Below are 13439 nucleotides of genomic sequence, written 5' to 3'. Positions count from 1 at the left end.
AATATGCAGACATTGGAATGTTTGAAAATATTCGTATTTACAATCCATAAAAAGTACTTCTATTTCAATAAAGGTAAATGGTCACAGATTGCTTGATTTGACTTGAATTTTCAAAAGATTTGAAACAAAGATAACAAGACATATTGTTTTGTTATTAATTAAAAAATATTTATTTTCATATTTTATTCGTAGTACATTATATTATTCCCACGTATCGAACTGCCAAACTACATAATTATGTAAAAAATCACTCGTTTTGTATTAATTAATATTTTCTTGTCAATGTATTAATTATATACTCTATAATATTTAAGTCATATGTATGTATACATATACATAAACGATGCACACAGGATGTCCTGCGACAAGTGCTGTTCGATGTAACTACTGAACAATAGGTGATAAGACAAGAATGTAAGACTTTTATCATCATTTTTTATGCAAAATGTCACCGTGAAAAAATTTTTATCTTCAAATTTTCAGGGTCATGCCTAGGTCATCTTTACTGTCTTAAGTGGCAGCATACATTTTTTCATACACTATTCAACATATTCTTTTAATTCTCTACAAAAGTATTAAGGTATTTGGGTTGAGAAATGATCAGGTTAAAAGATATTTTTACGTTAATGTTGTAAAACTTGTTGTATGAAGAACAAGGTAAACATAAATAGAAAAGTACGCATTGTTTATATTCGTCTCTCATACGATAAATTTTACAGCATTGAATGTTTAAAATATTTATGAAGTAGCCACAGCATGACCTTGAAAAGTTAAAGGTAAAATTTGTATTCATATCGACATTTTACATAATGTCTGATGATAAAAGTCTCCTTGTATTTTGTCACCTGCCGTTCATTAGTTATATCAAACGGCACTTATCGTGGAACATCTGCTATATACATAGCATAAATACGATTAAAAGAATATTTCATTAAGATAAAACAGATAAGTAGTTTTTACGAGAGCGACGTTCTTTATATATACTACGATGTTAAAAATGAAAATCATGTCGTTCAAAAAATAGTAATTCAAAGATGTATATAATACAAGTGTCGTAAATTCTTTTTGTAGATAGATATATTTTCAACACTCGGAGTAGAAACCGTACTAAAATGTACTTTCGTTACGTATTTTTATACATACAAAACAACATAGAATTATCAAAAGATTTAATCTTAGCTTAGAATATTCATTATCTTTATGGATAGTAGGAAGTAATGAAACAGCATGTGCCTCATACTTGCAGTGTTTATTAAATCACATAGATAATGTGTTAATATAGAAACTGCTTCTAAAATGTCTTTAAGCAATAATTTATTTAATATTCACATTTGCAGTGGCAGCTTAATACATATCATTTTAAATACATAGTTACATAATTTTTAGTACACTTTTTAACTCTACATATTTCAAACATAATTTCAATATAATAAACATTTAAGGGAAACATATTACAATTTTATATTTAATTTCTTTTAACTCTTTGAAGAATATCGATACCACTTAAATATGAAAATTAAATAAATAAAATAACATATTTTATTCAGCTGTTGTTTTACTGCTATGGCTTACATCTGTATCCTTATCTTCATTAGTATTTTCTGCAGTTAATGATTTTGCTAATTCGTACAAATACGAAGTATTTTTCCTGATTTCTTTCTCTAAATTTGATTTTTTTTCCTCCTTCTCTTTCATTAATTTTGTTCTCTCTGGATCTACAGGCTTCACAAGATCCTTACTAACTTTGTAAATAATGCTTGTACTATCTTCTAATTTAAAAACAAACGTTATCCTGTTACAAAATACATAGATCAATTCATAAATCATGACCACATAATCGCCAGAATGTGTAAACAATTTTTACTCTTACTGTTCAACATCTAAACCTGTTTGTATCTTTTCTATCGTATCAAGAGAAATGTTGCACGATGCTGGCCACGGTACATATATTTCTGTTTGTGAATTTTTCTTTTTTCGTACTTCTAAATACAATAAATCCAAATTTTCATTGTATTTATAATCAACTTCCCAATATTTCTTTGTTTCACAAAGTTCAATATAAACGTAAAACGTTGTACTTATTTTCACAGGATCGATGCAACCCAATTTTCCAATATCAAAATACTAATGGTATTAAAGCGAATTAGTTTCAAAACTACTGGTTTTGAAAATTATTTAAATACACTTACACTAGGATGGCATATATCGTACATGGCTAAGAAAAAATAATTCTCTTTAATAAAAGAAAGGAATATCTAACTAAATCCAATATAACCCCACATATTCCACTTTATTTGAAAACAGTCAATCGATAAAATCAATTCATATTTACACTTTAAGTATTTAAAAAGTATTTAGAAAATTTAGTATTTAGAAAAAGTAAAGCAAAATTTATCGAGCATATGCCTTAACTAACAAATCCTTACAATTTACAATTCAGAGTTCAATGCCTTCGTAAACATATTTGTCGTAAAACTACTCCATTGATAATATGGTCGTAATAACTATTTAGCGACATCTGTTGATACGTAAGTCGAATGACTTTGGCAATGTAACTACGCGAAATCTAGCAGAGAACTCAGGAAGCTGTTAGTGAAACTAGTATCCGAGCACCCGAAGAGATGGCGCGTATATCGCTTATTAAATTCCATTGGACACTTGCAGTAAATCTAATAGGGAATACGAATTACGCATATAAGTATGTATGTGCAATTACGATTAGTCAAGTTATTATTTATTGTTATTCCAAACAATTATTTATACAATTCATTTAGAAAATCTACGATCAAATATTTAATATATTCATCGACAATACGAGAACACAGACGATATTGCAATTTCTATTCACTACGATTTAGGTACATCGACTGTATTCACATTCTTAATTGATAAAAGTATTTCACAAAAAATTGTGCGCAATACACCCTGTATGAACGAATCGTAATCTCGTTACCACAATTACGACAGAAACACGCTGATTTGGCTTTTGTGCAAAGAATGCATCGATAAACCTAAAGCATTGCTTCCAGGTATTAAATTAAGGCACTTACAAACTCTACAATAATAATTATATTAAAAAGTAGATCGTTTCTGTAACTTAAGAAAATGTCATTGGAAAATCATCACGGGAGTTATCTTTAAAAATGAATTCCTTTAAAACCCCTGTCGTATCAGATTAGTCGGATCGATAGGGCGAGTGATCTTTTTCCTGATTTTATACTTTCGTAGCTCCGAATAACATTCTTCCACAATCCACGAAAAGTTACTCCAAGCTCGTCCAACATTTAAGCTCGTCAATTACCATCATCGTTACTCTTTCCTCAAACAATTTGCTCTCAGTTTTCTTTTGAACATAATACGCTTCAGTAATTACAATTTGATCGATTAATCGGAGAGGAAGAGAGAGAGAGAGAGAGAGAGATAAAAATAGAGATAAAAAATAGAGATAAAAATAGAGATAGATAAGAATTGTTACTTTAAAAGACCAGAAGGCAAGGTACACGGTGATTCAGTAGAGCCTCGGGCTTTCGCGATACCAAAGAAGGGAAGTTTCGCGATAAAATGTTTCTCCTAGAGTTGCGCGGATCCTCTCCACGCGGAGTCGAAACCACACGCGGTATCCGAGTCCGAGTCGTTGTTCTGCTGCGTCTTGGGCGCGGCGGAACTGACGGCTGTCGTGGAGATCGGTCGACGATGCATCGATTGACTCGACCGAGAAGCCTTGCCCTGAAGCAGTGGAGTGCTCGGTTGACTGGCAGCCTGATGATCTCGCGACGATCCAAAATCCTGCCCTCGTCGGCTTCTTCTCTTCTTGATGGGCGCGTACTTAGGCGGTGGCATCATCTTCTGCTCCAACTTCGTGGAAATTAGAAAAATTGTTTGTCAATCGTTAATAATCTTTCTCCGATGGCAGAATCACAACCCTTGGACGATATTGTACCAGCCTTTCGTCGGGTTAAGCATTGTAAGGCGATTCTACTATATTGGCTTGGCAACTAAGTGATTGCGGATTCTGTCATTAGGTGGTATTGACAAAATCCGCAATAACTTAGTTTCCAACGTACATACATAATAGTAGACAAAATAGTAGACAAAAGTTGAACGGTAGAAAAAAGTAAAGAATTTGCAGAATTCCGGGAAACTATCTACAGCTTACATGGATAACAACTTAAGGTTATTAGAGAAAAATCAGTTTCCTCGATTCTGGCGAATTGGCTTGGCAACTAAGTGATTGCGGATTTTGTCAATACCACCTAATGACAGAATCCGCAATCACTTAGTTGCCAAGCCAATAATATAGCAGAGAATATCATAAAGTAACACACGGTTTATGAAAGTAGCTACAGAATCGAGGAAATTGATTTTTCTCTAATAACCTTAAGTTAAGTTACCCATGTAAGCTGTAGATAGTTTCCCGGAATTCTGCAAATTCTTTACTTTTTTCTACTCTTCAACTTTTGTCTATTATTTTGTCTACTATTATGTCTACTATTATGTATGTATGTTGGAAACTAAGTGATTGCGGATTTTGTCAGTACCACCTAATGACAAAATCCGCAATCACTTAATTATTGCTAACCCAATATCCCACCACTTACGTACGTTACTATTTTTATTATCTACAGGGTGGTTGGTAATTGGTGGTACAAGCGAAAAGGGGGTGATTCTACGCGAAAAAAGAAGTCGAAAATATGGAATAAAAATTGTTTTTTTTAATTTTTCCATCGAGACAACGATCTACAGTGAGATGCGTTATAACGAGACGCGATAAAGTGCAGGCGTACCGAGCGAAAATTCAAAGTCGATTTTCTCGAAAACAAAGCCTCAAGCGAAAAATGTTTATTCTATATTTTCGACTTCTTTTTTCGCGTAGAATCTCCCCTTTTCACCGCTCGTACCACCAGTTACCAACCACCCTGTATATCGAATACTTGCGCGAGGGGAAGACAAGAGGGAACTATAAATGGAAAATTGTTATCGAAAGAATCAACCATCTCCTATGTAAAAAAGGCGCGACTTGCAGATGAATCCAGTGTCATCTGAAAGAAGAGGACGGTGGTCGCGCTTACACGGTAATTTCGTCTCCTTCTGCATGGAAAGCGAGCGTTAATATTAAACGAGTTGGCGATTCGTCGCGTAATATTCATAATATTCAGCGATGGAGGGGGCGGGGTACGATGGTGGCGAGCGCTCGTCCAAGGGTTGAATAATTATAGAGGGTTAAGGAAAGGAGGCCGGGTATCGGGTAATTTTCGAGAACGCGATCGTCCCTCTTTCTCTCTTCTACCTGCACATTATCCGCCGATCCCCAGCTCTTGTGTATCTTCTCGTGGTTGCTGCTGGCGCTGCTGCTAGTTGCCACACCCAGGAACTGGCTGAACGCTTCCGTCGTACGTTTCACGCGTACGTTCAGCGAGCCAATACGCAGGAAACCAAGATCTTTCTCTGCGTGTTCAATCAATCATCGTGTTACCACGTTGTAATCATCGCCGTTGCTAAACGCTTGCCGCGCGTATACGTTGCTCGTTGCGTTTAGCTGTTTCTAAATCACCGTTCCTAAGGGAACTGTACGTGCCACTGGCAAACGGAGCAACGCAAGTGCGCGTCTGTTGCACACGTTGCAACGCACTGCAACGTTTTACGTGTTTGAAATTTGGCTCGTGTCGCATGCATCTACCAGCGAAGGAGGCTAGGATCGAGTCCAAGGACGATCAAAGAGCGGAATCTATCTTCTGGACGAGGAAGTCTCTTGGTATCGTTAATTTATTGTTCGCGTTATAGTATCATTGGTTCATCGTCAATGGTGATCTACGGTGATTACAGGAAGTATTTGGCGCATCGTTGTATTTATTACAGCAATTGTACGCTGATTCGTTGGGAGACAAGTAAACATTTCACGTTACGAAGACGAAAGGTAGAACCTGACGAAGAAACGCTTCATTGAAAGAGAAGGGCGTGTGCCAATACTTTTTGCAATCGTTGTAGACGGAATGGCGTTGGAGTAAGACGAGGTTATTGTTAACGAGGAGCAAGATTTTTGTGAGATACCTCAGAGGGCAATTGTTTCGAGATACGCAGACTTGTGCGAGGGATAGATGCGTCAGTTGTAAAGTGTAATTGTAGAAATTCGAGACTAGGAGTTCATCTATAAGAAAGGAGAAAATTGACGGAAGAAAGTAATCGAGCCTCTGCTATCATTTTTCGCGAGTTACGCTACGCGTACAAAGATAGTCGAGCAACGCCAATTTTCTTCGTTTCGGTCATAGAATAATCCTGTGTCGGAGATCTATAAAGGTGTTTCGAAGTAGAAAGTGAAAATTCTACGTTACCAATACGGATCCTAATAATCTTTTCACTTTCCGTCTAAAAAATAATACTGCGAATAGAAACAAGTGGTAGTGTACCAGGTTTAGAGAAAAATGAAAAACCACTCTACCGAACACACTGTCTACTCCACAGATCGGCCCGACGCATGCACTAAACTATAGCTCCATTTAATTAGTGATCGTTCCATGCGTATTATTTCTTACCTGCATGCTTTTTCCTTGCTTTTATTTCTGAAATAAAATAGAAAATCATTTGAGACTGTCTCGTGGAGGCACGACGACGCGCGCGGTCGTCGATGAAGAGGAGTATCAAGGATTAGTAGACACGGAGTGATTATTAAAAATTATCAGAAAGCCACTAAACGACCGAACGGAATTAGTCGTCGTGGTTAGAAAACGTTAGAACGACAGCTTGTGTTGTATTTGCTGGCTGTCGACGTTGGTTAATAACGGATGAAAGAGCTGCGGAGATGCTCAGTGCTTGGTAACCACATTGATCGATTAATATAATCGTTCAAAATTTCTACACGAATCTATAAAAATTCTTAAAGAACACTCTGTCGAAATTTCTTCTCGGATTAATACGTCAACTGTCATAGGAATAATCAGCGACCAACGATGTCGCAGTTGATCAAAAAAATTAAATTAAAGAAACTTTAGTATTCGTAAGATTTACGATAACTTTAACCAATTAACGCCACCTAACGTAGTATTACGTTTAACGTGATAAAGTAGCTCGTAAAATAGGCTGATTATTATCAGTAACAACGAATAAGAGAATTTATCGTACTCGTTCCAGTCAATAGCAAGCTCTTGAAATTCTTGTCTTCGTGGTTAATCGTAGAAAAATATACGAAATACGTAGGCAGTCAGCCTCTGTTACAACCTGCTACGACGCTACTAAGCACTGATCATCTAAAAACAAACTTCTTCCACGCAACCGAGCATCGAAGATGGATTCGCTCGTAAAACGATTAAACTCGTCTTTCGTACTAGACGAGCAATCGAAACAGAACGGAGATACAACCGAGAGAGTTAATCTGGTTAAAAAGTAACTCGTGTCGCTTCGTATTCGCGCGCGAAGTCGATGTTTGCCGCGAAGTCGTGCGAGCACCTTCCGGCGCCACGGCGGGAAGTAGTCGATCTTCTCGCGTGTTTCATCGAACGGAAGATCGAAAGGGTGAGTGAACTCGCGCTGCATACGATTAACGTGTAATGATAGGACGTGTAACAAAGCGAATCTCTGTTAAAATAAAACTGACGATTATTCGATTGTCGAGATTTAGAGGTGCAACGCGCACGGAAAACGGATGTGAATGAAGGAAATCGGCAAATTTTCTCATGCTCGCGTACACATGCTTTACCATCAAACGCGTTGAACAGTGACAACAAAGAAAACACTGACGATTGTCGTTAGCCGACGATGTGGAACAGGTCTGAGTCGTTCTCGTCGCCTTACGCGATCGCCGGAGAGCATAAGCGTGTAAATTGAACGAGATAAAATCGCGGCATTCAGGAACTGTTCGCATCGTCGGCTGACAGGGTTAAATCACATCGTTTCTACGGTGCTGGGAGTGTTTTCAGGTACTACTGCCACTTCGATTGATCGTTGAAACGTAATTTTCGTTCAAAGACAAATCGTTTGGAGACAACGTGAGGCGAGGATTTATGCTTGTTCACCAGTTTTATTTTCAGCCTTCTCGATACCACGTGCGTTGCGTCAAGCCTCGAGAGTATCGCAACACGAGAATACCACGCATCGATCGTTACACAAGTGTGATTTAATTACGTCGAGGCATTCGATGACAAGCGCAACGTTCGATTAATAGCAGCACGACATCGTCAAACAATAAATAAACGAGATAAACGAAATATTTACGCGTTCGCAAACAGCCACACTTCGCGACTTTATACGCGTTTACAGTTAAGTATACGTGTAAAGACATCACAAAAATATTCAGTGGTGTGCGATTCGTTGAAAAAAAAAAAAAAAGATTGAAGCGAAGAGTCACGAGTACTGGACGTACATGATTCCATTGGAATTTCGGGAATGAACGGGTCCACTGTTTGTCGGATACCGATCGAAATAGAGGAAAAAGTAAGAGAGAAAGAAAAAAAATATAATAAATAAAACAAAAGGATAGAGAAAAAGATGTCCGAGAGTCTTCTTCCTGTCGTAGACCGTCGAGGCATCTCGATGGCGCAGAGTGTTAAAAACGCGAAGTGGACCCGCGGATTCTCCGCGCAATACTCACGTCAGCGTCGACAAAAGTGACAGTCATACGTTACTCTAAGGTGCGGCTACTTTAATCTTGCGACACAAGCGCTTTACTACTTTAGCAGAGGTGTGCTTCTGAACTTGCCTGAGCGTAGCGGCAGCAGTAATCCCTACAACAGAAGAATACTTCCAGAGCCCCGATACTCACCGAGAACAGAGGACAGAGGAGCAGAGAACCCGAAACCATTTCCTGTCGTCTATTTCGATCGCGTGGTCGTCACACGGGATACCTGTACACCTTTTACTTTTTCTTTACAGAGGCAGGATTAACGTTTAGAAGCAAGCTGGAGATGCATGCCGTGAACTCGTGCTTACTGGTATGGAGGGTTAATTTCGATGAAAATTTCGATGCTGGACGATGGAAAAGATTATAAAATTTTGGAATACGTGGTTATCGTTGGACGAAGGTTAGAAACAGAGGAGGAGATCGTTCGGTTAGTACGATCGTGTGATACAGCGTGATTCGATCGAACGAATTAGTTGAAATTTCGTTGGTTTATGTATAAGGTGGAGCTTTTGTAAGAAAAAAGAAAAAGAAAAATATGTAAAAAGTTCTCGAATATACAGGAGTTTATTAAATTATTTTAGATGCGTGTAGATGATTTTATGGCACATGCTTATAGCGATTTACTTTAATAAATGTGAAAGACGAATCCAATTTCTATTAATTCCCTGTTTTCGAATGATTTTGATTCGACAAAGAGGAAATGAGTTTGGATTTTAGATATTACGACACATGTCTGATCGTCATTGTGCGATATTCTTTGTCTCGATAAACTCTGTTACTACGAAAAGAATGAATTTGTTAAATGATTTGAGAAATGAGTTTGTTAGGAGGAAAGGACAGAATTCTACCAAGTATAGACCAAACGTATGTACGTGTATGTCTGTGTAAATATCTTCGTTGGAGCAAGATTTATACGGATAGACAGAGAACAAAGTAGAAATTTAATTGTTTGTAATAAAGAAGGAGGAAGAACAAGGTGTATGGTCGATGCAAACTAGTTAATGCCTCATGTAGATTACTCGCATGCTCCCTTGGAAAGAGTATGGAAACTAGGAAGCAAACGTCGCCGAGACACGGCAGGCGAATTCCTCGAGACGGACATGCGCGCGATCAAAAGAAAGCTGATAGTGAAAATAGAAGGCTTAGAAAACCAAGGCTGAACCAGAACCAAGCGCATGAAAGCAATGTAAACTGCGGTGTACCTGGTGCGGAAACCTGTAATTGCTCTATCGCGACGATTGAGCATCCGTATTTTATTACGTTGTATTTCTTCTCTCGTACGATATTTACTTAAATAAAATCGCGAATTGTCACGGATTATATGAATCAAGTTACAGCTTGAGGAAGTAATTGAAAGGTATTAAATTATGAACATCCTTCCAAGGAAAATTTCCTTCTTGTAAATTACAGTTTGTAATAACATACGTAAAACTAAATTCTAGATTATTTACGTTCTCTTAAAGAGAATACTCGCGTGTCTTAAATTACGTATCAATTTCTACGAACACTACAGGCCAAAAGTATAAATGCAGAACTATTCGTTAAAATTTATTCCGATTCGACAAGTAGCTGGATTAATTCGGATTAGATAAATTTCTCGAATCTAATACGAGCCAGACTCTATTGCAATAATATTCGCATAATCGAGATACTTTTAGCCCGTAACATACGCGCTATGGTTCAAACGATTTCTATAGCGAGAAGTATTTAATCGAATCGACAGAAACGCGGGCGCTGTTTAAAATACAATCGAAGCGAGCAGGGGAATCCTCGTTAGAGGGGATACTTTCCCCACCGGGTTCGAGTGTTTGCCTCTTAATGTTGCGTAACTTTAATCGCTTCTCGTTCGGGCGACAATATCTGCTCGTAGCATTGAAACGGCGCGGCACCGCGTCCCTCTCGTCCGACGCGTTTTCTCAGGCTCGCGATTAACGCGAAATTAATAGACCACCGATGTTAGCGTGATAACCGCAACGGAAAGGAAAGAGATCGACGACGATGATCATTCTCTCGGGTTTCAATGGTGAATAAAAGGAAAAGAATAAAAACGACGGAGAATAAAAAAGAAAAAAAAAAAAAAAAGAAGGCGACTATAAAAGTACACGGACGGGGAGGTAATTTACTCGGTGATTTGCGTAAACGTTACGAGCTTCCCTTGCGCGAATATTATGAAACTCTGACGCGTCTCATTTACGGTGCCCGCCGATAACATCACTCGATCGTTTGCCTTGATAGTGTTCGCATTTACGAGTCAATTATTGCGCTTTTACGCGGATAATAAATTGTATTTATTCTTTTCTTTTTGCTCCATCTTGCTGCTGTCCCTTTTTTTTCTTTCCTTTGCATCGCTTTGAATTTCTTTGCTTCAAAGGAGCGCGGTACTTACTGCGGAAGGTGTCCTGACTGACAGCGGCCTCCTGGGAGACCAAGTATTGTCTGGCCTTCTTTCCGCTGTAGTCGCGTACCTCTTGGTTCGCACCTGTAAATATCGTGTGAAAACAGAATGGAAGAGATAATCGTGAAAACCGTACGATTCTTATACGCATCGGTCAAGAGCATTTACTATAGAATGATTTGTTTTCCTAGGACTGCTATCGTAGCGATAGCTTTCTAACGCATAACGCATTTAATTCTTGTCCATTTATCGTCAACTTTTTTTTGTACCAAGTGCAGCAATCGTTTCGTTCACACACAAGCGCAAAGATGCATCGGTTACGTCAGCAGCGTCGCTTACGCTTAATTACATAAGTAATTAAAAAAAACTACACGACATATGTGTCAATAGAAAGCGTTAATCCGCGATTCTCAACAATAAGAACTCACCGTACACCTGAACCAACAGATTGAAGATATTCTCGTGACCGAACTGCATCGCGATGTGCAACGGCGTGTATCCCTGCAAGAGTCGAATTACGAGTCAAGCTACGATTAACCAGCAACATTTTCCACATAATCAGAATCACGTAACGAGGATCCAGTTTTTACTTATTTGCGAGAGAAAAACTCGTGCGCACGCAACGAACTACGGGAAAACGGCTCTTCCATTGATGCGTTATCGCGGCGCGGCTATTTTCTCGCCATCGAGAACGCGATGGGAGGATGACGATGGAGAAAAAATGAGGTAAAGTCAAGATGGAGGGGCGAAGGAACGCGGAGACAATGAGGAATTAATGGCGTCGTATTATGAATATCATTCGGAGCGTGCGAATTCGCGTTTCCGCGACGCAACAATATTATCTCCGTGCCGTGCCGCGTGCGTGCACGAACGAGGAGATTGAAACGCGATGCCGGGAAAACGAACCTTGCGTGCGACAGACAGATTGGCATACGCATGAACTTTCCGACTTTCATCCGGCTGTTCGGCGTGGATCTCGCCGCTGCTCTCTGCGGTTTCAACGAATTCACCGTTATCTTGCAACATTGCTCGATAATCGTTCGCAGAATACGTCTCCCTGTACGAGTTTTCCTTTGCGACGGGGCTGTTTTCGAAGATCAGGGTAGGACGCGACGGTTGTCTTCAATATCTTTAGTTCTCCATAAAAATAAAACGACGTTTCACCTTTAAATCTTTCCGAAAAGAATTTTTATCTTGGAAAAGTTGAAAAAAGTTTCGCACATTTGACTTAGCGAATTATTAGATAATTTAGTATAGACGTTAACAAGTAATCTAGAATCTTTTCGAATTTCTTCAAAGCCTAGGGGTAGTAGAAGGTTAGGTTTGAATATAAACGATCCAGTTTACCGACGTAGTATAGAAAAATATAGTTACCTGGTAGCATGCATAATTGAACCATTAGTGTATTTTCCACCTTCAAACCAACAATTCAGAAGATGACTAAAAAACTCGAGTGGTGAAATTACTACAGACACTGCGAATACCTACCAGGTTTCTTATCATGGTTGCTATGTTACTTCGTAACTTGGATCGCTATAAAAGAACGGTAAACACCAGCGATTAACCCCAACCTACCGCAATACGCATCTCATTATCATCGAACAGGGAATGAAAGGAAAGGTGGAACAAAAGCGACCATCGCGTCCGTCACAAGAATTATACCACTCGTTCCATGACAATGTAATCCCTCATCGTGCTCTAATAACATGTTCTTCCATGTCCCTGCTCTACGACAGTATCGCCATATCCCGATACACGCGCCACAGCCAATTACGATGCAAACGATACCGAATAAACGTCTTTCGCACCCTTGTGCGTCGCGACGCGACATAACGCGCGGAGAAAAGGTGCAACGGGAATAAAAGGAGTACGCGTATGCTACGTCCACAAGTATTCGGACACCTGGCGCAATTTTGCATGTTATATGCACAAAATGACAGTAACAACGAATACACTATAGAAAGTGCATCGATTTACTCGCGTGAAAATTAAAATTACTTAACAGCCACTTCCAAAAGTTAAGCTAATACGTATCGTGTAAGCGTTTTGTATAAACTGTATTATAAACTGCTGTTTAGTGTTAGCTGATATCCACTAATTGTATACGGTTGTCGCTGGGATAAGATCAAAGGAAAAAATCAGATTAAAGGGATTCATTCGAAACGTATCTGAAATATTTTCGCTAGACTGAAAACACCGGAACACTTACGGATGACAGTGTACGCGCGTGAAATGGCGCGTAGCGCGGAATCGATGGTACACGAAATTGTGTCGCGGTGGATGAAACATCGGAGGGACGTTATCTGGCAATTAGTATCGCGCGGAGGGCGGCAGGTGAAAGAGGGACCGCTTTTCCTCGGTCGCGCAGGAAACAGCTGCCACTTTTGATCCGCTTCTTCGCCTTTACAAAGATATTAACAATACTAGCTCGAA

General features: G+C 38.9%; 2 protein-coding genes across 4 annotated transcripts; both read right to left on the bottom strand.

Moving 5' to 3' along the window:
• Nucleotides 1–1297: 1297 nt before the first annotated feature.
• LOC117153552 (uncharacterized) lies at nucleotides 1298–2610 on the bottom strand. 2 transcript variants are annotated; one of them, XM_033327711.2, is made up of 4 exons: nucleotides 2427–2610; nucleotides 2190–2215; nucleotides 1871–2124; nucleotides 1298–1792 (listed from the first exon to the last, which is right to left on the bottom strand). In XM_033327711.2, exons 2-4 carry the CDS (start codon nucleotides 2211–2213, stop codon nucleotides 1540–1542), a joined length of 531 nt encoding a protein of 176 aa, XP_033183602.2. In that variant the 5' UTR covers nucleotides 2214–2215; nucleotides 2427–2610; the 3' UTR covers nucleotides 1298–1539. The 2 variants fall into 2 exon arrangements, with proteins under 2 accessions (XP_033183602.2, XP_033183601.2); XM_033327710.2 differs by having other exon boundaries at nucleotides 2190–2610.
• A 102-nt stretch (nucleotides 2611–2712) lies between these two features.
• Nucleotides 2713–11540, bottom strand: LOC143303123 (uncharacterized). Of its 2 annotated transcripts, none has more exons than XM_076621184.1 (5): nucleotides 11435–11540; nucleotides 10998–11090; nucleotides 6531–6557; nucleotides 5288–5445; nucleotides 2713–3855 (listed from the first exon to the last, which is right to left on the bottom strand). In XM_076621184.1, the coding sequence occupies exons 1-5, from the start codon at nucleotides 11481–11483 to the stop codon at nucleotides 3571–3573; spliced, it is 612 nt and encodes a 203-aa protein (XP_076477299.1). In that variant the 5' UTR covers nucleotides 11484–11540; the 3' UTR covers nucleotides 2713–3570. The 2 variants fall into 2 exon arrangements, with proteins under 2 accessions (XP_076477299.1, XP_076477302.1); XM_076621187.1 differs by having other exon boundaries at nucleotides 6531–8714; nucleotides 11435–11453.
• Between the last annotated feature and the right edge of the window lie 1899 nt (nucleotides 11541–13439).

The sequence above is a fragment of the Bombus vancouverensis genome, chromosome 1 (assembly GCF_051014615.1).
Source record: "Bombus vancouverensis nearcticus chromosome 1, iyBomVanc1_principal, whole genome shotgun sequence".
In the NCBI taxonomy this organism is placed as follows: domain Eukaryota; kingdom Metazoa; phylum Arthropoda; class Insecta; order Hymenoptera; family Apidae; genus Bombus; species Bombus vancouverensis.
This window is presented reverse-complemented; position numbering and strand designations above follow the sequence as displayed.